The sequence below is a fragment of the Miniopterus schreibersii genome, assembly GCF_964146895.1.
Source record: "Miniopterus schreibersii genome assembly, chromosome: 17".
Classification (NCBI taxonomy): Eukaryota; Metazoa; Chordata; class Mammalia; order Chiroptera; family Miniopteridae; genus Miniopterus; species Miniopterus schreibersii.
The window spans coordinates 14,781,420-14,807,489 of NC_138117.1; the positions used below are offsets into that span (position 1 = coordinate 14,781,420).

The window sequence follows — 26,070 nt, forward strand, 5'->3', positions numbered from 1 at the left end:
ATGACGTCTTAGGCTTGTTAAGTAGCATGGCTCTCATGGATCAGGAATTGATCGCCCCTTTTAAAGGAAACCCACCCCAGAAAATTTCAGCAGGAAGATGCCGTCCCATTGCAAGGGTGTGGGAAAGGCCATGGCTAAGGGGAGAGGGAGTGAAATATTTTGGCTACTGCCTACTTTACCAGTTATGTCATGCTGTCTGAATGACTCGCTGTAGATCTGATACTGATGAGGACAATGTTTCTTCAACCATTTGCAGACATCCTGCTGAGTCCACAGAGCCACTGGTTTTGACAGCTTCACTGTAGACGACTGCACATAAAGAAGCAAAAGAAAATCTGTTAATGCCAACCCCATGCCTAGAAAGGCGCTGCTACTAGAAGTCCCAGAGTGTGGTAAAGGCTGCAGGCTGGGCTCCCCAGAGATAAATATCTGGCTGTTGTCTTCCTAACCTCAGCAGACCTTCTCCATAGCCCTGAAAACCAGAAAGAAAAGCTCCAGGCAGAGAAGCCCATGAAAATGACATCTGTCCTCAAGTTATCATCTCAACTGGGGAAAATCTCCAGGAAGTACTGTTTTCTGATGAGTAATCCAACAAGACAATGGTGTTGCTAAGCAATTAATTAAACTTTAGGGGGAAAATAGCTGCCTCCAAGTGGCCTTTCTCTGTATTCCAAGAAAGTGTATACCGTTTGTCCTCTGATATCTCCAGGGCCTACTACAACACTGTTCCTGGCAGATGCTAATAATTATCTTTAAAATGAATGTTGCAGGACTTAGATACTGCATACTAAAAAGTGCAAGTCGGCCTGGGAGCTCTGGACTAAGGGCGGGTCTAGAAAGTCTAGGAACATTAGTTATGCCACAGCGGGGAAGCAAGAAGTCAATTCCACCAGCTTGTGGGGAATGGTAATGAGATAATGGGGGTAGCTGGGCCTTGTCTGGAAGCCAACTAGCCAAGCCCTTTATTACTCACTGGATCTTTCAAGGAGGTGCTTAGAAAACCACACCAAGCAGGTACAAGGACCCCCAGAGGCTATGACAGATAGCAGGTTATAAATACATCGGTAAGTTAACAACAATTAACTGTGCTAGAGGCTGGTCTACCTCATGAAGCCCAGGAACTTGCTTGAACCTAGATAAAAGCTTAGCTACCTATCATTTTTATCATCGGGATCAGTGTTTGCCAACAAAACAGGATTATAATATTGATAGTTCTTTAAAAGATGTTGGGAGGCATACAAACCTGACCATAACTACGACTGACCTTCTCACTAAGAATCGTTTGCTTTCACTTCTCTTTTAGTCTTTCAGAGTAAGTCAAGGGGAGAGCCTCAATTTTGTAAGAGTATGATTTAACATCTTTCTAATACTTGCCAGCATGTTTTTTGACAGAGGGGGTCCCTTCAGCCTCAGCTCCTTCAACAGGCAGCAGTATATTTAAAGACCAATAACTGTTCCGTTTTACTTTTATTATATTTAAGGTTGCTTTTATTTTATGGCAAATAAATCATGGCAAAAGGAAATCTTAGTTTTAGTAGTACTATCTAGTTGGCTTTTAAAAAAATTTGAGTAAAAAAAAAACAGGTCAATTTTAAGGAAAAAATTAAGGAAACAATAGTACAAATAATAAGATAATAGTAAAAATAGTGGGGGTGATCCAAGTTTAGAAAACTTAGTGCTCAGGTGTTTTTTTCATCAGTACATTTTTAGTTGTACGATTCTTTGTGCCATCCTTTACAAAATAATCACAAAAACATTTATCACTTCTTAGTTTGTGCTGTGGTAATTTATTTCTTCCACTTTTATTAAATCTATATTAAACATACAGATTTTATGTATGTACACATATATACACACATATGTACACATATACCTATATGCTTTTCATTTATTGTGACTGGCATTCCTCCACTGATATTTGGGGTTGATGTTCTCTCCCTCTGAATTTCTCCAGGGTCCGTGACGGTTCTTGCCAATGGAGTTCAGCAGAATTGAGGCTATCTAGGTGACTCTGAGGCTAGGTGGTAAAAAAGATACAGTTTCTGCCTGGCTTACCCTCTCTGGCACTCTTCTTTGGAACCCAGCCACCATAGTGTGAGGAAGTCCAGACCACATGAAGAGACCATGTGTAGGAGTTTTGGCCAATCACCCAGCTAAGGTCTCAGCTGACAGCAACCACCAACACCATCCCTCAAACAAGCTTCAGATGGATTCAGCCACCAGCCTTTGAATCTTCCCACTGAGGCCCCTAGACACCATGATGCAGAGACAAGCTGTCCCTGCTGAGCCCTAAGTGAATTCCTGACCCACATAATCCACGAGCATCATAAATAGTTGTCTTTCACCACTAAATTTTGGAGTAATTTGTTTTGCAAACCTAGTAAGTGGAACACTAAGTTATATACTCAGTGAAGACAGAACTGTTACAACAGCTCTCCGGAGTGCCCTGCATGTAATAGATACAGCCACAACGAATAAGTGAATGAATTAATGACATGAGACCGTTCTCACAGAGTCTGGGCTCACAGACCTACTTACTATTTATTCAGCAGTGAATTTCAAGGATGGCCCTTGCTGCCCTCCACCGACTTGTGCCGTGCTCATGTGGCTCCTAGTGAAACCTGGCCTCTTCCTTCAACCCTCCATCCCCGAGTCACAGGCTGCCAGACATTTGCCCTCTGCTTTCCTAATTTTTATGAGCCAGGTGGACTCTGGCATGGATGGTACAAATGAGTAAATGTTTCGTTGTTCAGTTTTTCCCTTTTTGCCCACCATCGCCTCCTTTCCTTTGCGTGATCAGGACACTAGAATTTTGGCTCTTTTAGCTAGAAATACACTTACCACCACGTTTCACAAGTCAGCACCTCTGACTCTGCCTCTTTCCTGCTCTAAAATTTCCTCCAGATTAGTTGAATGAGTTCATAGCTGACACATCATTACCCTGCAGCCCCTTGCAAGTTTGCTGCAAGTAAAGCTGATCACATCCCTTGAAGACTCCTACAAACCAGTCACAGAAGGCTGTGAAATAGGAAGGGAAAGGCAAGAGAGTAAAGCTGCCTAAGCGTCAATACACCAACCTTCCTGGAGGGCCATTCTTTAACTGGCCCATTTCCTGGGAAACAGGGGAGCCTCGGTACCAAGACAAGTCCATTCAGCTGGAGGCCCAGGCAGAGACGAACTCAGCCGTGCCGTCATCTCAGAACTCAGCCTCACCAGCCCACCGTGTAGGCTTCGGTTAGCCATTTTCCTCTTCTCCTAAATCCAGGTGTCTGAGCCTAACACTGAAAAAGCTGATTTGTTTTTCATTCAGAATAGACTCCTGCTAAGCGGTCATTTGGTTATCACCTGCTTGAGCAGCAATAAACACAAAGCTTTAGGCAGAGATTTTTAAGGCTGAATGAACCTACAGAGATATGCCTCCATGGAAACTGGTAGAGCAAATAAAATGGGAGGAATAAGGCTTCCTACTATGGACAAGCACTAATCATCTCTCCTTAATCAGATAGCGATGCAAGCATGGGCCCCATTTCTTAGCTGACTCTTTGCCTTGGCTTTATTATGCAGCGGTTATCAGTTTGTTCCACATTAGGAGCCGCGGTGACTCCAGCTGCCCCAGTCTGCCTGCCGCTTCTTTCTGGATTCTCGGAGCAGACTTTCATTTGTTCTGCCTGAACTTCTCTTTGTAGCACCCCAGGTGCTCTCAGGACTTCTCCAGTCTATCCTGATGCCACATCCTCAACAGCAACCAAGTTTTGGGGAGTGAAAGTCATAACCTCATTCCTTTAAAGAGCTTAACCTTTATTCCTATGTGCAATTTGAAACACCAAGCATTTGTTCAACTCACATCAAACTATCACATTGTTCCACTGGGTGGTGCAGAGCTGTCGAATCTTAATAGTTCCCTGGTTATTTGAACAGCTCCTCTTTCCTCGGCCACCCAACACTCACACCTCTCTTTCCACCCACAGATGATAATTTTGTCTGATTTGGGCTGTGTGTTTTTTTCCACAATAGGAGCCTAAACCAAAATAATAATGGTTTGTAAAACAAAGAGATAGTATTTCATATTTACTAGAAATAGTAAACTAATAAAAAAGTCCTGCCCAGAGGCAAATATTAAAAAAACAACATTTGCGCCAGTTCTTTTTCCCCATACTCAGTCTACTACAGCACTCTCTGCATTTATAGCTCTGGAGGCAATTTTGGTTGCTTTTGCTGCCCTGAGAGAGGCTGGAGGCAGTTTGTTATTTTAACCTCTACCTGGTGACACCAAGCAAAACTGCAGGCACTTCCTTTCTGAGCCGGTCCTGGCCTTTCTATAGACAAGCAGAAAGTGCCTTTACTTTCTATTTTACAGGAAGACCTCACTTTATCCAAGACACACATCTTTGAGGGAAAGTTAGTTTGCAAGTTACTTTTTTTTTTTTTTTCAAATGATTCTATTTTAGACAATAATTTCAGCTATGCTTTATAGTATTTTCTAATTTGTATTTAACTAGAAAGAACTCTTAAGTTTTAATTTCTTTAAGGCAAACTTGAAGCTTTTCTGCTAATAAAATAATTAAATGCTTTAAAGAAGTGTTACGGAAAGAACATACACAAACCACTTCTAAAGTTCAATTTTATTTTGTAATCCAATTACCCCTTATCTGTTTTGCAATATAAATTCCCTTTTAATTTATTGGGTTTTGATTTATAAGGGAATAGTGCAATTTTAAGCTCCTGAGGGCTGTACAAATTCAACTGGGTAAGCTTACAGGAGGCCTAGGGAGCTGACTGTGGAAAAGTAGAGAAAGCAGAGAGTGTTTACACCCACCAGAAGGACAAAGAGAGCTTTATGGCCAAATATCAGGAAGTGGTAAACATATCTGCAGCAGCTCATTTATAAGCAAGTGTTTGCAAGCTCAACACTGCTTCTTCCTTTCCTAATCATCTTGCAATGCTGCTTCTTTAGTGCCCAATCTACTATTTTATTGCCTTTCATTGTGTAATCTTACTAGACTGTGGAAAAAAAAAAAAGGAGACTGGAGGGGGCGGGGGGAGAGCATACAACGATCCATCAGTGTCTATTCTAGCAGGTTTGATGGACTATGATGGAACAGGGGTGTACATGTGTGTAAGCAACTTTACTTGAATAAATAAAGACTAACTATAAATCCCTTAGTAGAAAAGAATTACTATTATTTTCTTTTCTCTGTTTTTTAGGGGGCAAGGAGGAGGAAGAGACCTGCACGAATTTTGGGAAAACAATGATGAAGATTCAAGACTCTTCATGAAAATTTGCAGTATCAAAAAAACGCATCCTGCACTCCATTGCCAGTAAGTTCTAGTGGTTTAAATGGTCTTTTATATTGAAGCCAAGAATCAACCTTCCATCTTCTTTCTCACTGATTCTTGAGTCCTGCCTGTGGTGAAATACAAGACAAACGTCACCACCCACTGCGTTCATTTCCACTGTACACACGTCGGCGCTCTCCACGAGGTCTCACGCCTTTTTTTCAAGGTATCCACTAGTGAGTCCCCAAGTATATCTCCGGCCCAGCCTACTCTCCAAACTACTGAATCATACGTAGAGCTGATGACTTCTGTTACGCTTTCATATCTAATTAACATTTCAAATTCAACGTGTCCAAAACTGACTCCTGTTCTCAAAATGGCCTTCATCTCACCTGACACTCGATACTTCTTGTTTCTGAAGCCCCAAATCGTGGATTCACCAGACTCCTCTCTCTGTCTTGCATTCCACATCTGATCTAAGGGGAAAACCTGAGGGGTCTACCTTCACGCATATACATGCCCCAGTCTCTTCTCACCATGAACACTGCCACGATCCTGATCAGGAACGCCATCAGGCCGCACCTAGGCTACTTCATCCACCGAATACACCTAAGGTCATTGTGTTTCCCCCTTTCCCTTATTTTAAATCTTTAAAACAGTCTACAAAGCCTCAAGCCATCTGGATGCCCACTATCTGGTGTCAGCTTCACTGCTCTTCCCCTACCACCTACTGCTCCCACTATTCCTCGCCCTTGCTCACGAATGCTGACTACGCCCACTTCTTATTTTGCCTGGAATGCTCTTCTCCCAGATACCTACATGGCCAATTCTCCCACCTCCTTCAATCCTTTGCTTAAATGCTACCTCCTCCATAAGTCCTATTCCTGATCTCCCTCTTTAACAAATGCAACACTCCTCCCTCTGGAGCTTCCAGTACTTACTATCTGCTCTACTGTCTCCACCTCCAAAGCAAGTATCATCTAACACACTACACAGCTCACTTATTTTGTCTATTGTTTATTATCTGTCTTTCCCCATGTCCTTGCAACCTCCACAAGGGCAGGGATCTTTCTTATTTTGTGAAGAATCCTAAACTTTAGGACAGTGCCTGGCACATAGCAGGCACTCAGTAATTATTTGTCAAACGAATGAAAGACTCCTCTGGTCGGTCATCATCTATCACAGCTCCTATATCCTTGAGTGTCAGAAAACCGGTTCGAGTCCCAGCTGTGTTCTTGACATTCCCAGGTTGGGAATAAAACAGCCTTTGCTCTGATTAGATTTCTCCTACACTGAGCCAAAAAAAGCAGGGTCATTCTAGCACTACAATTCTTAGCAAGATAGCTCACATTTCTGATCCTCAATATTTTTTCATTTTACACTGACACAGGAGAGATGTAATGCAAAAAGCTTTAGGCATCTGGAAGCGCACAGACCTGAACTGAAGGCCAGCTGTGGCATTCGCTAGCACTGTGACCTTGGGCTAGTCACTGGCGCGGCTTAACGTGGTCCTCAGTGCACTGGATATAATGCCTAGCTTGTTGCTCGTGGAAGGATTAAAAACGGTTTATCTAAAGCACTTTAGAAATGCTTGCCAGGTACTATGTGTTCGGGAAAGTATATCTTCACATCTGCTGAACGGCATTAATATGCTCTCCTGCTGGACTCCCAAGCCTGAGGTGGGGAAGCAACAGCGCAGCACAGGGGACACAGAGTCCTTGGAGCCCAGCTGACTTCAGCTGAGTTGCAGGCACTCTGAGAGAGTGTTAGGGGGCAGTGTGCTAAGACCCGAAGAAAAACAACTGATAAGGAAGGAGTGTTAAAAGGCACCAGGAAAAGGTGGGTATAAGAACAAGAAAAAGGTGAGAAAATATAGAAAAAGGGAGGAAAAGAAAGATGGAAAGATTAAGATTCCCAATCAGGAGAGGGAAAGGGATGCTCCTGTTTATCCAGGCTGGGCTGCACTGCGCGACACAAACATCGCCTCGCGTCTGCCCGTGACAGGCGGCCTCCCTGGTTTCCCTCCGACTCAGAGCCGGCTCTTTCCTGTCTCCAGGCACCACCACTGGCAGAGTTTCCTAATCCCATGTCAAAGATCCATCCCGGTTCCCCAGGCGCCTGGTGGAGCCATTTATAAAGGAGCGCCATCCAGATGTGTGGCTGCTCACAAGCCGCGAGGTGAACGCCTGCATGTAATGCTGGTAGGAGCTGCCTCCCAGACGCACGCCGCTGGGCGTCGGGGTTTCTAACAACCACACCTCACAGAGGGAGTGCGGAGAGCGCAGGCAGGCCCCGGGCAACGAGGTGGCTCTGGCATCCCAGATGGCTCCGGGTATCAGGCCTGCTCTTCCTATCAGCCAGACTGTTGCACCTGTCAGGAGAAATACGGAGGGAGAGGATCACGGTGCACCTTGTGTCTGCTCTGTCTTAGCACGGCAGGAAAGCCCATCGCTCACCTGCCCACAGGAGCACACTCTTCGGGAGAAGCCGAGCGTGCAAGGTGCAAAGCTGCCCACGCGCTCCGAGCACGTACCTTATGGGCAAACCCCGTGCGAACGTTGGATGAATGAAAGCATGACAAAAGCCAAAATGGAAACAAATAGGAGCCATAAAAATGATTATTGATCAACATCATTTCATATCTCTACAGAAATTCCTTTGGAATAACAATGGGGTAGATCGATAATAAAAATGTCCTCAGTGCAGAAGGACCCTCTTCTATAGGACCCTCGGTCTGTCAATCACAAGGCTGCTCTGTCTCTCCATTGCTTGGGTCTGGGGGTGGGGAGAGGAAAGGGGAGCATGGTGGCCTGCTCTGACCAAAGAACAAATGAGGGAGAGGTGGTGAGGAGCCAGCTGTGAGATGATTTCTCGAACGGCCTTTTGTGCTTGTGTATTATTTCTTGCTCCTCTGAAACCACTATGAGAACATGCCTGGGAAAGTCTGACCAAATCAGACTTGGGAACGTGGCAGCTTATGAATGCCATCCCAGACATATATACACAGTTCCAGACAGACATAGTTCCAGACAGACAGACATAGTTCTGGACAAAATAACTCTCACCAGAACCCAACCATGCTGTGATACCCTGATTTTTATCTTGCAGCCTCCAAAGCTATCTTGCTCAAACCCTACAGTTTATGGTGTTTTGTTATGGCAGCTCAAGCTGACTAATACAGGGGCAAACTCTCGTTCAGATAAACTGGTAAATTCGGCCAAATAATTGACAACCAAAGATTGATAAAGCTTTGAAAATCTCACCACATACCTATAACAGGGAAGAAGATAAAATGGAAGTGAGATGAATTATAAGACAACAGAAGAAAACATACTTTTTTGTGTATTTACATTTCAAATACTGTCTTTTATACAACTAAAGAAAAATTAACAAAATCATATTTATTTTTATAAACTCTTTTCCAAATCCATGTCCATGCACTTTTCTTTATGGCCACATCCCGCTCTGAACAAAAAACATGCTGAACAATTTTAGTAATTTTTATGCTTCTACAATTTTCCTGGTTATTTTTTATCTTCTTATGGCTATCAAAGAAAGCACTCATATGGTTTAAAAAATAAGTTATACCAAAGGACTTACGGTGAAAATCCCCAGTCTCTTGTCCCATTTTTTTCTCACTGGAACTTATTATTTTTTAAGTAAAACACACATGTTTATCTCCCTTCTCCAGCCCCAGGTACAATGTCCAGGGGCAACCTCTCCATGGTTTCTCTCTTCATTTTTTTTAGTTTATCAGTCTTAGGGAATTATGTGTGGATACCTTGATGAGAATGTCAGGAATTAGCACGCATATGCTGGCTCCCTCCTTCCCTCTCCTTGGTTTGCTCTTGGTATTATTAATTTTAATTTTCTTAATTGATTATTTTTTGCCATGTAATTTAGTTTTTTAATATTATTTTGTATTGGTTTCAGGTGTATAGCATAGTGGTTAGACAATCACACACTTTACAAAGTATTCCCCAGATATTTCCAGTAGCCACCTGGCACCATACACAGTTGTTATAATCTTATTGGCTATATTTCCTATGCTGTACTTTACATCCCCGTGACTATTTTGTGACAGCCAATTTGTACGTAATTCCTTCACCTTTTTCGCCCAGTCTCCCAATCACCCTCCCACTAGTCTGCTCTGTGTCTATGAGTCTGTTTCAATTTTGTTCTTTTATATTGTTACTTAGATTCCTCATATAAGTAAAATCATATAGTATTTGTCTTTCTCTGACTGACTTATTTCACTTAGTATAATACCTTCTAGGTCCACCCTTACTGTAGCAAATGGTAAGATTTCATTCCTATGGCCCAGTAGTATTCCACTGTATATATGTACCCCTACTCTTTTATCCACTTGTCTGTTGATGAGCACCTGGGTTGCTTCTATATCTTGGCTGTTATAAATAATGCTGCAGTGAACATAGGGGTGCATATATTCTTTTGAATTAGTGTTTTGGGTTTCTTTGGATATATTCCCAGAAGTGGAATCACTGGGTTGTAAGACAGTTCCATTTTTAATGTTATGAGGAAACTCCATACTGTTTTCCATAGTGGCTGCACTAGTCTGCATTCCCACCAGCAGTGCATGAGGTTTTCCTTTTCTCTACATCCTTGCCAGCACTTGTTGTTATGGATTTATTGATAACAGCCATTTGAACAGGTATGGGGTGGTATCTCATTGTGGTTTTAATTTGCATTTCTCTGACAATTAGTGATGCTGAGAATCTTTTCATATGTCTATTGGCAGTCTGTATGTCCTTTTTGGAGAAGTGTCTATTCACGTCCTCTGCCCATTTTTATTTTTTATTTTTATAACCTTAAATAATATATTTAAATCTATATGATTTTCCACATAAAGACTCCTTTTTACTTTTTCTATACGTGTTTATTTCCTTTTTATGTTTTCTATACTTGTTCCTCTTCTTCCAAGTCCCACCTTCTGTCATCCCAGCATTGTTTTTATATGGTCAAGGTGAATAGCATATATTTTCCATCTTATACCCTCTACCTGATTTGCTGTTATGACTGTGGATTGATTCAAAGTTAAAAAATCAATAAGCTGCATTTACCTTATAATGACTGTGTAAACACTGTTCAAGTGCTGGACCAATTAGTCTGGTTGGGATTATTTTTTCTTGTACTACATTCTCAGAAGTCCAATGTCACAAGTGCTGAGAATCTCAAAGAAGCTTCCCAACACGAAAATCAAAGAGATTTTCTTTTCCTATATGTCAGCAGTTGCTTAAATTTATGCCACAATTTAGTTTTCATTTCCTACATATCATCCGTATCTTTCGTTGGCATTAGGGGTCAATTAACCATGGCCCCATGGTCTAAATCCAGTCCACTGACTGTTTTGTTATGGTCCACACAGTAAGTAATAATGGTTTTTACATTTTTAAATGGTAAAAAAAATAAAAATATTTTATGATATGTAAAAATTATGTGCAACTCAAAATTCAGTGTTTACAAAGTTTTACTGGAACATGGCCCTGCCCATTTGCATTCATGTTAAAAAGCCCGAATGATTATGGCAGAGGCGGAATGGCTTGCAAAACTGAAAATATTTACTATCAAGTTCTTTACAGAAAAAGTTTGCCAACCCCCACTCTACATAGTGAAAGGTTTTTCTCAGTTTCACCTGCCAAATCATCTTCTACATTTTAAAATTTACTTCAACCTTGCATTTTCATTTCTGTGGGCCGTCTTACTCTCTGGTGTGTTCCTCCTTCCAAGCATCCAGGACTTCTTTGAATGGATGCAGTTTTTAATGAATGCAGTATGTTTCTGAATTTCTTTATAGATACTAAAGTTTTTTAAAAGAGGTTCCCCCCGCCAACATTCTCTTAGCTCATACTGACTTTATCGTACATTTCCTGCAAATATCTGCTTTATCTTTGTCTCTTAATTTTTAAAAAATTAAGGTACTAGAGACCAGATCTTGATTTCTGAGTATTTGCACCGGGCTTGTTGCAAGAGGAATTACATAATCCTCTCCAACTGGCCGCAGATACCCAATTAAACATGAATTCCAGCTCCCAATCAGTATGCACACACCTTGGCAAGAGAAGCACTTTCACTTGCTCCATCTTTCTCCCAATATGTTCCTTTTTTTTTTTTTTTTTTAAATATATCTTTATTGATTTCAGAGAGAGGAAAGGAGAGGGAGAGAGAGAGACAGAAACATCAATGATGAGAGAGTCACTGATCAGCTGCAGCCCGCAACCCGGGCATGTGCCCTGACCGGGAATCGAACCCCGATCGCCTGGATCCTAGGCCGACGCTCAACCCCTGAGCCATGCCCGGCCGGGCCCTGTCTTTTTCGTCTGTGTGGCTGACTGACCTTCTCTAGGGAGGATCATCGGGGCCATAAAATAGAAATCTGGAATCTCGCTGAGCAGCGTTCACCTGGCTCATGAATCTCATTTGTGACAATGAAATCTGGGGTCCTATGAAAGTGCTTGACAAATCCAAACTCAGAGAAACTCTCCCCCTCAACAGCACCATCCAGAGTCTGCAGGAATGAACAATGACAGAAAGAGGCACACAACCGACCCAGCTCCCCTGCGTGACTGTAACCACATTTCCCCACAGAGCACCACTGAAAACCCTCCTTTTTTCCTGCCCTCTGCTTATTCCCTTCCACTATGCTCCCCCTTCCATTTTTAACCCATGCCCGTTTTTCCCTTGAAAGGACACAGGCGGTTGGACTGAGCAGCCTTCACTCCCTGCTTTGGCCAGCACATTACTTTCCATTTCCATTCTGGGGCCTAATTCTGCTCTGTTGGCCACTTGGCATTCTGAGCAGGTGCAAAAGGAGGCTGCAGGTTCAAAGGTTCCTTCTGCCTTTCTCGACGTCTCTGATTTGAAAGCACATTACCTTCATAATAAAAATATCTGGGTTACACATTTGATGTACAGGCCAGAGAGAACTGAGTGCAGGGCATTTTTCTGATCCTTTAAAGAAAAGCCCCAAAATGGATTCCAAACTAATTTTCCACTGATTCTCTGTTCCTCCATGACATTATTTTTCCATACCTTTTATACATCAGTGGAGCCCTTCAGAGTCATTTGGGATTATTGATTATGAAGCAGCAGAAATCTTTCATACTTCAGGCAGGGAGACTCCAGCCTCTCTCTCCACTACCCTTTCAATCATATTATTTCTACTCATCAAGTGTATTTTATTCCCTAATACTTTTTAGAGTCAAACTAGTTTTGAAGTTACTATTACTCAGTGAAAAGTGACCATATAAAAAGTTAAAAATCTGTAGATTGAATGTGTCCGGCACTTAATTTTGTGCTCTGTTTGCCCCACTGTGCAAAGCAAATACTAGTTAAGTCTCCAGCTACATAAATATATATGTGCATTTGTGTTCAGTTCATGGCTCCAGTTTTTACAATATTAATACAGTGCTCTTTTTTTTTTAAATCTGCTACACAGAAAAGGTGTCAAATAATAATTTATAATCTATCATATTAGTGTTGCGGTTTCTGTTTGCAAAGCTGTCTGATTCCATGGTTAACGTACTCAGTGGCAGCTCCACATTATTTTTTATTTTGTACTTTAAACAAATCAACTGTACATCCAGATGACAAAGGACTGGACAGTGGGGCAGCATTGAAAGAGAAGACACCTCTACACATCATTCAAATTAGTTAAAAACCACTTAAAACAAGCAAACAATCATTAATCACCATGGATGACTATTTTATAGTGTCAGGTGCATGCAAAGGTTTTAATTTTAAATTTAATTGTTGACAGTATTGCAGATATCTCCCATTTCCCCCACCTTTGCCCCCCCCAGCCCCTACCCCAGGCCTTCACCACACTATTGTCTGTGTCCATGCGCTATGCATATATGCAGATAAGTTCTTTGATTAATCTCTTCCAGTCCTCCCCACCCACCTCCCCTCTGAGATCCCTCAGTCTGCTCCATGCATCCATATCTCTGGACCTATTTTCTTTATCACTTTATTGTGTTCATTAGATTCCACATATAAGTGAGATCGTGTGATATTTGTCTTTCTCTGACTGGTTTATTTGGCTTAGCATAATAATCTCCAGGTCCTTCCATGCTGTCCCAAAGGGTAAGAGATCCTTCTTTTTACAGCTGCATAGTATTCCATGGTGTGAATGTCCCACAGCTTTTTTATCCATCACCTACTGATGGGCACTTGGGCTGTTTCCAGATCTTAGCTATTGTAAATTGCGCTGCTATGAACATAGAGGTGCATAGATTCTTTCTGATTGGTGTTTTGGGATTCTTAGAATATATTCCTAGAAGCGGGATCACTGGGTTAAATGGCAGTTCCATTTTTAATTTTTTGAGGAAACTCCACACTGTTTTCCACAGTGGCTGCACCAATCTGCATTCCCACCAGTATATGCAAAGGTTTGTAAATCTATTGAATAAGTGGCCACTGCTAAGTCCTCAAGGTTTAAAAAAAACAAACATACTTAAATACAATGAATTTTTAATAGCGGGAAGAAGGCAAATGGTCAGATTTTTCTATAGAATAAGAAGAATATTCATTCAAACATGAAATATTTAATCAAGTATCTGTTACATGCAAGGCACTTTAGGATGCACTGGTGAGAAAGAATGAAGAGATATCGGCCCACACATGGCTTATGTTCTAGTGTAAGACACAGACATTGACAAGTCAACAGCCAAATGGTGACAAGTGCCATGAAGACAATAAAACTGGGTCTGGAGAGAACATGGGGCCAGGACACAGGGGAGGGGCAGTGTGAGGAGACTGCTATTTCAGATGGGATGGCCAGGTTTATGTCATATCACAACTAGTCACTAAAAAAAAAAAACCTCACACAAGTTGGAGGTATTTAAAAAAATTAACATATATATAAAACCTCAGTGCGAGAACATGAAAATTAAAATTGTGTTACACAACACTGATTTTATTGAAAAGCTTCTACTTTTCAATAGAAATGTGTTTTCCCGTAATAACATGCCTCCAACCTGCTCTGAATTCGCATGATATTGTTCCTCACAAATGGTCAGTTCCTGGTACTTTTTCTTCATGAACTATTATGGTTTCCATCATCCTGTTACCACATAAGTATACCATTGAATAGGCACACATGACACTGTACTGTGTGCTGGTCCAGATATAAAAATACAAATTAACAATCAACAACCAAGCAACAGATGGAGGGAAAATTCAGTTACTCAATTCATTTAGTCAACATTTATTAAGCACTTGCTATATGCCAAGCGTTGTGCTGTCTTCTGGGGACACAAAAATGAAAAATCAGAGCTTGAGGCCAAGGGCTTCAAAAGAGACAGAAGAACAGAGAGAAAGATAATTAGGTTAGAGCAATATATGGGGGAGAGAGAGAGAGAGAGAGAGAGAGAGAGAGGTGCAGTGGATGATTTAGGTGCCCACAGAGGGCATCCAGCCCGCTGCCTGCATGAGTAAAGGTGACATGGAGCCAATGAGGAGGTGGAGCCAACACTGGCAATTTTAGGACAGAGGCCCCTGAGGATATTAATGTGATGAAAAAAAGAAACCAGAAGACTAAGAGAGCTAGAAGATTCTGAGAAACACTACCGATGAAGAAGGCACAGGAGGATGGGAGCAGAGCTGGGGCGGACTAGGGATCATGAAGCCACGAACAGTGATGGGATTTTGTTTCCACACTCGGTAGGGCCACCAAATACAACATCATTTGGAGGCTTTCCCCAACCCTCCCCGCCTTGTTCCCACAGTTCTTGGTAACATTCTCCAGTTCCAGTCCCTTACCCAGTGAGGCTTAATTATCTGTCTAAATGTCTGCTCCCACACTGAACCATAAACATTCCAAGGGTACTGACAGTTCCATCCATCATTTCTACCCTTCACAGCACCAACCAGTCTGCCACATAGTAGGTGTTGATTATATGTTTGCTTTTATATATTTTGTTATCCCAGCAGTCATTTAACAAAGACTCTGATACCTAAGACGGAAGACATCGTACCATGGATGTTTTCATTAATTTAAAAAAAATTACATATGGTAATCCTTGAACGCATTCTTACTGTAACAATTCAAACAGTACAGATGTATGAAGAGCAACACACTCTTTGCATGTGTAGCTCTGCGCACATTCCTTCCCTATGCATTTTCACATGTATATATTCAGAACAAGAAAATATAGTTTACTATGAGCCTGGCCAACTGCTACAAATGGGAGAGCACGGTATGCATTGTTTTTAACTTTTTTACTTAACAACACACTTCAGAGATCTTTTCCACCCTACAACATACAGATTCACCTCATTATTTCCAACTGCTGCATAGTGTTCACTAGCAGAGACATGCGAAGAAAACCATGACTGAGTTTTCACTCAAGAAACATGTGAGCACTGAGAAGACTGACAACATCCAGTGGGAAACGGGCTCTCTCTTAGACTGGTTTTGCCTTTTTGAAGTGCAAATCAATGTCTCCTAGAAGTTTACAACCTACAATCCCACACCAAGGTCTCCATCCTGAAGAAACACAGTCCCACATACATAAAAGGGCACATAGACATGAGCACTGCTACGGAATCTGCAGTCGCGAAAAATCAGAAACATCTTAAATATCTATCATTTTAATTTTTAAATTACAATAATTTTTAAAATTAAAATCAGCTCCAGAAATTGTGGAATACCTGCACTTTATCCTGTTCAGTCTTAGTTACATGGCATTAAATGAATTTAACTGCACTCCCTCCAGTCCCATGTCTGCCCCTTTCTAAGGCTGCTTTGTAAAATCTCTCATTTCTAACATGTCAAATGCTGCACTTCAGGTTTACGGGCATATCTGCTAAGGAGGTTCCTTTGGAGACACTAGTTATTGTCATAGCCTTAGGTTCTCTTTCTGTTCAAAGGGAAGGGCATGGTTATTCTTGGAAACTTGGGCAAGGCTCTCCTTCATTGCAGCACCAAGCCTGCATCTGGCTTCATTATCAGTAACAGGCACGTGCTGAATGTTAACCACATTTAAGGGATGGTGGAGGGGGCAGTGGTAAAACACAAAGACCGCTACTCAGTTTCACACGTATCAGATACTGAGTGTGGCAACCACAGATCACGAGAAAGGAAACAGGCAGAATATTTTCATGTTTGTTCATCCATCTCTCCACCATCTAGCCATTAGCTGGCTAGGTCGACGCAGTGAAAGATGGGATCAAACAGAACCCCCCACAAAATCAAACAAGTAAGAAGGAGAGAAAGAAAAGCAAGAAAGAAATCAAACCTGACACCGTGGCTGAAAGTAAGGACAATGAGAAGTGAGGACAATCAGAAACAGAGGTCAGACACCACTAGCAAAGACAAAAGGCAATCGCAGGTTACGCCCAGATGCCAGGATGAAAGGTTAAATCCACTAAGAAATAAATAAAACGTGGAGGAAAGTGCTGAGTCCAAAGAGAATCTTCAGTTGGTATATAGGGAATGGATGGCTCCTTTCCAGACCAAGAAACCGGGACTTCACAGATGGAGGGTAGGACTAGAGCCTGGAGCCTGGACAGACTCACGGAGGAGAGGCAGGCCCAGCTCTAGGTGGGGAGAAGCCCAGGCAGGCAGCGTGGAGCACTTGCTAGGCATACGGTGAGACACAGAGGCCCAGGCAGGCACCAATAGACTAGGAGGTCTAGAATGAAGGTCAAGTTGTATCCGGGAACCACAGGGAACAATGGCATGAGAAAGCCAGCATCGTGGGGGAAGGCGAGCAGATGGTGAGTGGGCAGGAGAAACCAGGGCTCCTGCTGCTTGGCAAAGGCTCAGCGAAAGAACACAGAGCTTAGGAAAGTAGGCCACGCACCAGGACCGGGCGCCCCAGTCTTGCAGGAATTAGAGGACTAATGGGAGAATCCAACCAAGGGTAAGAGAACAGTGATCCTGTTTTTTTTAAATATGTCTTTATTTCAGAGAGAGGAAGGGAGAGGGAGAGACAGCGAGCGAAACGTTAATGATGAGAGTCATTGATCAGCTGCCTCCTGCACACCCCCTGCTGGCGGATTGAGCCCACAACCTGGGCATGTGCCCTGACCGGGAATCAAACCACTATCTCCTGGATGCCCAACCACTGAGCGACACCGGCCCGGCCAGAGATCCTATTTATTACCAGTGCTGGGTTACAGCATGGGGCTGTGTCACTCTCTCAGAGGTCAAGACCGGACTCCCTAGGATGGTTCCTGAAATTCCCTCTGATTAACGACCACTCATCACCCTGCACCCTGGCCTGGGACAGACCCTTATGTGAGGTCAAATGGCTTCAGCTGTGGGCATCAGGAGGCTCCCAGGGCAGGGGGCCAGGCAAGTCATCATATCAATTACTGTGTTTGGCAGGAGGAGGAGGGAAAAGTGTGGTTTTGGCAACACTGCGGAAATTCTAAGGCCTTAATTAGATTACTGGATCAACCTCTGACTAGCAGTAAATGTCCTTGGGGAGGTCGTTTAATCTCTTTGTGAGACTATGAATTTCCACATCTAAAAAATTGAAAATAATATTTCAGAGGCAGCTTACAGGAGAAATCCTAAACAGTAACAGTGTTGCTAAAAGGATCAGGATATCAGCTGACCCTTGAATTACATAATGCCCTTCACCCTCTGGCCTTGCAGAAAAAGTAAAGGAAATCTGAGAAAAGGCCCCTCAAATAATCACTGCAAAGAAATGTACTTGCTTTATATTTACACCAGGTGAAGGAGTTCGCTCTGGTCCTGTTGTAAAACTGTAATATAACTGAGCCGTTTACCTTGAAGGAACTTGCAAACGAGAAACAGCAGGTACAAAGGGACTTTGTATTTCCAGTGGCCCAAAAGTTGGATCGGAATCACTACAGAGAACACTTTGAAGAAAAGATGGCTCCAACAAAAAGGGTATGAAAGGTTGTCAATAGTTAGAACCAGGGAAAGAATCAGATGAACTAGAGAGCTGTTTATATTTGGGAAAGTGGTATTAATATGGAGTCTCACCAGAGGAATGCTGACTATTTAGCTAAGAACAAAAGACTTCTCCCGAAAGTTTCCAAAGGCAAGTCAAAAAGGTAAAAAGAAAGTCTTCTGAAAGTGGAGTAAAGGGTACACAGAAGCAATTCTGTGTGGTGTTATCTGGCTTCTTTATTTTGAACTAATATAGCACCTGTTAGAGGCTCCCAGTGGGGCTGCTCTTCTAAATGTGGGGCCAAGATTTGCAAATAGCATTGTCTAAAACTGGAGGTAATAAGAATCAATTATAAGTGGATGACATTTAGAAACTCAAAAGATTTATCCCATTACAAGAAACTGTTTGGAAACACCCCCAAGTCTGGTTGAGATAACCTGAGGAAATGACAAACAGAATCCAGAAACTACAAACAGAAAGCAATGAGTGTTATGCTTTGCTGTGCTGTCTTAACAGAATGATTTGTTCTTTATGGAGCTAAAGCAGAGAAGTGTGTGGTTGTCAGTGTGTCTGGTACCACCCAGTGGAGAGGCTCCCATGTCAGCAGGGGAGAGGGTTCCCTACATCCTCAGCTGCAAGCCTGGATAAAAATTAGGGTAATCTGGAGAATTTTGAAAAAAAAACAAAACAATGGCTGTGCTTCACCCCAATCAAATTATATTAAAGTCTCTCAGGAGCAGACCCAAGAGCAATGATTATACTTCATAGCCAGGCTTGAGAATTAATAGATGCTTTCAGATGGGTAAGTGGACTCATAAAATTGATGGCTTTCTAATATGATTACTCAACTTTGGCTCCATGATTAACAAGCAACCTTTTGATGGTTATTTTATTTTCTAGGTTGACTCTTTTCATAGGGACTAAAAGAAGGTGATCAGCTCTGGTTGGGTGGCTCAGTTGGTTGGAGCATTGTCTTGTACACCAAAAAGGCTGTGGATTCCATTCCCGTCAGGTCACATGCCTAGGTTGTAGGCTCAATCCCCAGTCGGATGCCTTTGGGAGGAAACCAATTGATGTTTCTCTCTCACATCTTTCTCTCTCTCCCTCCCTCCCTCTCTAAAATCAGTAAAAACATATCCTCAGTAAGGATTAAAAAAAATAAAAGGTGATCCACTGACCCAAGGTATCTGCCTGCTTACCAGTTATAAGTCTTATTTCAAATCAATAAAAGGGACTTTTCATTTGTCAATTGTCTAGCTAGTCTCAAAAGTCCAACAGAATTTGTTTAACTGGAGAGGAAGAGATATATGTTATTTCAGGTACATACAAAGCAGAAGATGTGGTGTGTGTCCCTCAGGACTCCCTAAGGTGCTGCCCTCAGGAGATCTACGTAATAGACCCACCTCTGTAACAAACAGAACTTAAAAGGCAGCTGTTGCATTTGAAAGGGAATAATTGATTTCTGTATTTTATTGTGGCAAAATAATTACATGCAAACAGGATGTGAGGCATGCATTCGTGACAGCCTGGATCTTCTGCACCTAGGGTGACCACCATCCCTGTTTGCCTGAGAACAGTTCTTGGAAACTGGAGTTTTCCATTTTATTTATTTATTTAAAAATATTTTTATTTATTGATTAGAGAGAGAGACATCAATTTGTTGTTCCACTTATTTGTGCATTCATTGATTGATTCATGTATGTGCCCTGACTGGAGATCAAACACACAACCTTGGCGTATCGGAATGACGTTTTAGCCACCTGAGCTACCCAGCCTGGGTGGATTCTCAGTTTTATAACTTGAGATAGTCCTGGGGAAACTATCCTGTGGTGAGTTCCTGGGAATCAACACTGTTAGTGCTAAGTCCAGAACAAGTTGGTGACCCCATGAACACCCCTTGTTTTCTAAGGTACATCTACTTTATAAAAAGGGGTACATCTACTTTATAAAAGTGGTAACTAAAGGAAAACAAGCAGATTTGAGGAGGAATTAAAGATGTTTTTGATCTCACATCTCAATTCCTCAACACTAACAATGAGAACCCAGCAAATACTCCATTGCACGGCTCGGAGTTAACACCTAGCACAGCATTTCTACACATGAAACCTTGGTACAGGATTGAAAACAGTCACAGTTCAGGCACTGGCGATGCGGAAAGAGTAACTGGGAGTTTCAACACAGGTCTGGGAGCTTGGAGAGCAAGGGGAGGCCTCAGACCACGGCAGTAGCCTGGTTCCAGGTTATAGAATCAGAAACCAAGACAACCTTGAAGCCATGTGGCCCTAGCTAACGCTAATTGAGTCCGTAGACTAAGATATTTACAAAGATCATATAATTTAATCATAACTCTATAAAACAAATCTAATGATTATCTTCATTTTATATGAGAAAACTAAAGCTGTGGTATGGATTTTATTCACACTTGTATTTCCTTCATGTCCAGCCCATAGCAGACACACAGATCACATAAAACTATTAATAACCACAAAGAAATTTTCAGGGTGGGAATTATAAGTCTTTCAAAAGGTAATTTAATAAAAATCTTCTGCTTTTTTGGGCATTCTGCAAAATGGCCAGCATCATTTAAGCAGGTCTATAACTGACCATCCTTTACAAATTACTTCAAAGAAAAGTAAGAAGGGAGAGGATTCAGGCTCATATTATCAACCCAAAACTCGAGTAAAGAGAAACAAACTATGTGTTCTGCTAGCAGTAATGGGGAGAGAGAGAAAGAATGAAAAAAATGGAGTTGTGTGTGTTAGGAAGGGAAATTAAACTGAAAATTAGATTTCCTGCGCACAAATTTTGACAAAACTTAAAGGAAATTAATCAACCACTTTACACTTGCTTTGCTGATCAGAGAAGAGCTCTGACTCCACTTGACATAAGCAAATAAAGATGGTAACACTTGACATGTAATTCTTGGCTCACTTAATTGGATTGCTTCACAAACCATTTTCGGTAATCGATGATTCCTAGTAGAAATCACAAAAGAAGACACCAGACTGTTGGGAACAGATTATAACAGGACTGCATTTTCTTGATCCATCTATTTAGAGGCAATTGGCCAACCATCAAATGGTTCTGTCTATACTTCCCTGTTCATACGGCTACTTCTGGGCCCCTTTGAACCCTAATCATTAATTATAGCTGGTGTATCCTGAAGTCACACTGCATGGACTCAAATCACCACTCAACAGCTATATGGCCCAGAGCACATTGTCTCCTTGTCTATAAAGTGGGAATAGCTGCCCCTGCCTCACAGAGAGGGCTGCTGAAAGATGAACTGGTATAGTCCATGTAGAATGCCTAGAGTAATGTCTACGGCATGGAAAACCGATATCAATAATTATTATTTTTATTATTGTTTTGGTTGTTTTTTATGTTTCAAATGCTGTGTCTTCCTCTAAAGTTAGGATCTCTGATCTGGGTTCAGTTAGCAACGTGGTAGAGCCATCCTGTGCTCCCCCCTCCAGAATATGTGGCCGTGATCTTCGCTGTAGCCTGGACTCAGTAAAAAGTAGAGAATATCAAGACATCTAGACCTCAGCCATTTGCCTTAAGGCTTGTTGGGCATCCAATCTAGGACAGCCACGGGCTAAGCAGCTCCTAACCAGTTTGGAGCTTGGCATAGGCTAAACACACTGGTTAGTAAGATTCTTTTCAAATCCTGCCCCTTCAATTACAGTGTGAGACAAAAATGCAGAGTAGATGGTTCTCAATCATTTATGATGAGTTCAATCTATCTATGACCCAGGGTGGCTACTTAGACTACTTATTCAAATCACCAAGACACTAATCCAATTCGAGCCCAAAAGTCCTTGAGGAGGTCACTGGTGGCTTTCTGAGCCCTACCAGTGCACAAGGATGGGGGCCAGTGTGGTACCAGTCTGCACATCGCTTTATCAGCCCAGTGGCGATCAGGACCTGCTACGAGCCACAATCTCTTTCTCCTTCAGTAACACCATTCCTGCAAACCACAGTTCTTTCTTTGTAGCAAGTAATAAGAGAGTATATCAATAGCACAAATGTGGAAATCAGTGAACAGTAACATACAACACAGTACCCTAGTACAAGAAGTGTGCATATAGGTACACCCGCCCCCCCAGGCCTGACTAACAGTATGAAATGGACGTGGATGGTGGGCACAGGGCTGCAGCAAGCAGACCAAAAAGTGTATCATCATGATCTCTGGCAGAGTCACCAGGTGGTAACATGAACTAGCAAGGAGGGATAGGTTTTAGCCAACTGCCTCTGAAAACCAACCCCACCTTCACATGCTCACAAAAACCCCACCTCTATTGGCGGCAGCATCCTTCTTAAAAATGCCCAGATGTCTTTCAGCTCCCTTGCTATCGTTTCCATTAGCGCAGAAATGCCTTCGGAAAATAACCCACTTGCAAAGGGAGATTCTGATGAGGCGCTTGGAGCTTCACAGGGCTCTGTTGATATGAAACAAAATTCTGTTTCTATTAGGAAAGCTTTTACTGGGTTGAGAGTTGGTTTTATAACCTTCTTGCCCCCTTCACTTTTTCCCTTCTCTCCTTGCCTGGCAGAATGCTGGACACAGAGCAGCTCAGGTGAGCTGAACTGAAATGCAGCTTCATTACAGCGACAGACCAGGTTTTTCACTCCAGCCCCAACTGTGTCACCAGACTCTTCATGAATACTACTGTCTACCAGAGAAAGACGTGGGTCGCCTGTCCATGGGTGTATAACTCTTGTCACTGTGCAGAGAAGTGAGGTGCAGAAAGCAAAGGCCAAATGGAGGAGACAAAGCAAAGTGGCTTATTTCACTGCATGACTAATAAGATGCAAAGTAAAAGTTTTAATCCCAACAGTGAGAGGCTGCAGCTCTCTCAGACCATGGAGGATTTTGCTGGATTCCGCACGAATCGCCTGGCCCTGCCTTGTTCCACACCATTCTTTCTGCCTAAAATGCTGCAGCCCAGCACGTTTCTACCCATCTGCTAGGCAGGCCGAGATTTTCCGCCCTCCCACCCCACAGCGGCTGGAAGTCTCGTCTTCCTCTGACCTTTTAAGACCGTCCCTGCCATCCAGATGCCCTTGGCATTGACTGCCTGGTTGTGTACTTTTTTTGTGAGTCTGTCTTATCCATGAAAGAGGGTGAAATCCTGCAGGGTGGATATCATTACTTTCTCCAACTCTTATTCTGCAGAACGCTATATTATTTCCTTCCTTTTATAAATTAAAAAAAAAGAAGTTTATGCCAATTCAGTTTGTTCACCCTGACACACTGTTGGTTCAATCTCCTTTGTGCACAGTTAGGCAAAAGCAATTAAACTTTAAGTGTGCCCGTTCTTTAACTCTCCCTCTAGGAAACTAGCCCACAATATACAGACTTGCACAGACAGGCATGTGCTAGGATTTTTATATTTCTCTTGTAGCACTAATTGCAATTGAAATTACATTGGACACAAGCCAAATGTTCAGTGACAGGGACCATAATTTATATATAATCTACTTAATAAATTATGGAAAATACACAGGATGGAATATTCTCTATTGGTTAAGAGAGAGAGAAAACTATACATCATGATGTGAGAATTTCTCGGTGCTTAGAACAGTAAATATTTGTTGAATGAATGACTAATCTCCAAGATATACTATAAATCAGGGAAGCAAAACACAAAACACTGTATATGGTGTGACTCCACTTACACTAAAAAGCTATTTGCACATACACACACACAAATGCAGTAAATACTAAAAAGGGGGTAGTGGTGTGGGGGTACTTAACATTTATTACAAGTTTCTCTTTTTAAAAAAACAGTAGGCTTATGTTCATGTATTCCTTATGTAATTAAAAAAATTAACATGGGATAAAAAATTGCCTGGATGTTACGTTGTGGCAGTTGGACTAGGCCTAGCTGCTCTGAGAGCCCCTCCTCTCTCTCAAGCTTTTCCCCTCCCTTTGTAATGGAAAGAGTGGACTTGGAGTTGGGAGATCCAGGTTGGCTCTGGCTCTGGCTCTGTCAATATAGACTCAGGGTAACCTCAGCTGAGTCACCCAACCTCCAGAAGGTTTGTAGCTGATTCTTTACTCAGAGGTAGGAATGATGCCTATGTTCCAAGGTTACTCTGAGAATAAATAAGATGATGCATGTAATAGCCCCTTAAAAACTATAAAGCACTATCCAAATGCAGAAGATACTGTTTATCACTGTGACTCTTACTCCCATTAAGTACCCACAGTGATTCACACAGATAAGGCACACAATATAAATTAGAAAAATGAATAACTATTAGAATATGTGAATCTGCGTTAGCTCCTTTCAAAGAGTTCTTTTAGTCCTTCTGGGATATCTCATAGGAAAAAATAAATTAAAAGGTCTAAATCTCTACTTCTTCTAAGATGTCACTGACTTTAAGATATGCATTTATCTATGTACCACTAAGACAGACAAAGAAAGATGCTAAAGAAACTGTATCACACAATGATGCCTGATTTTAGAAAGTGAAAACGTGAAAGAAAATGTGCATTTAAGAATCTATGAAATATGGCATTTAAATGAAAGACTTCAGGAAAAATTATCTGATCAATTATACATTGTGTCTTTCAAATGAAATGACTAATTTAATAATGAAGCATGGCTCTTCCATACCAGTGATGTTTTATGATGCCTTTTCCCCTTTGGATGTGCTGGCCACAGCACTTTTTTCATGTTTTAAAAATTATAGAGAATAGATAATTACGAGTGAATGCTGACCTTTTCCTTATTATGAGTAATTATGCTATTAAAGGCATCATTTGGACCTTAATTTGGTATACAAATTATTCAATTACCTAGTCTGCAGTTATAGGGACTTTTAGCAGCCACCATTTGGGGAGAGAACAGAAGGACAGTCCTGGGCTATTTCATCTCGTACTATATTGCAGACATCTTAGTTGCTTCAAAATAGTATTAATGTAGTGGCTAAACCAATAATTCCACCGAAATGCTTCATATCATCAAATTATAACCAATATGTCACCACTGAAAACATCTGCAGGAAGACACCTGATACAAATCCCTTTAAAAAGTCAAAATTGAAGCTTGTCATTAAAATACAAAACCAGAGTTAAACAAAACCAAAACCAAAAAAACAACAAAAACACCACAAAGCTCTTCTTCAAGATGCTCGGGCTTAGGGTCCATAAAACTTCCCTCTGGCTCTATGTGTCTATCTGTTGCTTTTGCTTGGTTGTTGGTGGTAGTGCTGATGGTGATGACAGTGGAGATCCAGGTGCCCAGTATGTTTCTCAAAGCAGGGTGGTAACCTACCAAAAGAACCTCTATTGCCTAAAGGCAGTGGGATATAGACAAAAAAACAAAACTGAATTTGAATCCGTTTCATTACTTCCAGCTGTGGTGTCATTGGAACACCACTATCTCCATTTCCTTATCTGTAAAATGTGAGTAATAATATAAAGCACCTTTCAGACTGCTGTAAGGATTAGGGATAAGTCTCAAGAGCCTGTCACATGGATGATTTTCAATAAATGGGAAGGAGAGAGAGGCATTACTGCCCCTATTCTGTGGCTCGCCATGAGAACGCCCTAATGGAAGGAAGTCACCTTCTATAACTTTCTGATTCAGAAGAGGAAGGTGATTTGAAGTATTTCACAAATTCCTATCTTATCCACAGCTATTGTCTTGCAGTGGATGTTGATAGGCAAACAAACAAACAAACAAAGAACAACTTAAAATAGTCTCTGAATGGTCTGTCCTAAGAGAGGGGCTGGTTATTTCCCACCTTCTCACCTGGTCTATTCATGGTCCTTCTCTGGGCCCCAGGAGGCGGACCTCTAACATTGATCTCTGGCTTCTACTGGGGGTCAGTGACAGGAGGCATCAGTAGGAGGTGAGAGGGTGGGGAAAGAGGGAGGACAGGGAATCTCGCT

At 41.9% G+C, this 26,070-nt stretch overlaps 1 protein-coding gene across 3 annotated transcripts in view; it reads right to left on the reverse strand.

Moving 5' to 3' along the window:
• SAMD12 (sterile alpha motif domain containing 12) overlaps positions 1-26,070 on the reverse strand; it is a 276,682-nt gene that overhangs the window by 169,936 nt on the left and 80,676 nt on the right. For all 3 annotated transcript variants that reach the window (XM_081117395.1, XM_081117396.1, XM_081117394.1), the window contains exon 3: positions 180-309. In XM_081117395.1, coding sequence (XP_080973521.1) covers positions 180-309 — 130 coding nt within the window. The remainder of the gene's footprint in view (positions 1-179; positions 310-26,070) is intronic.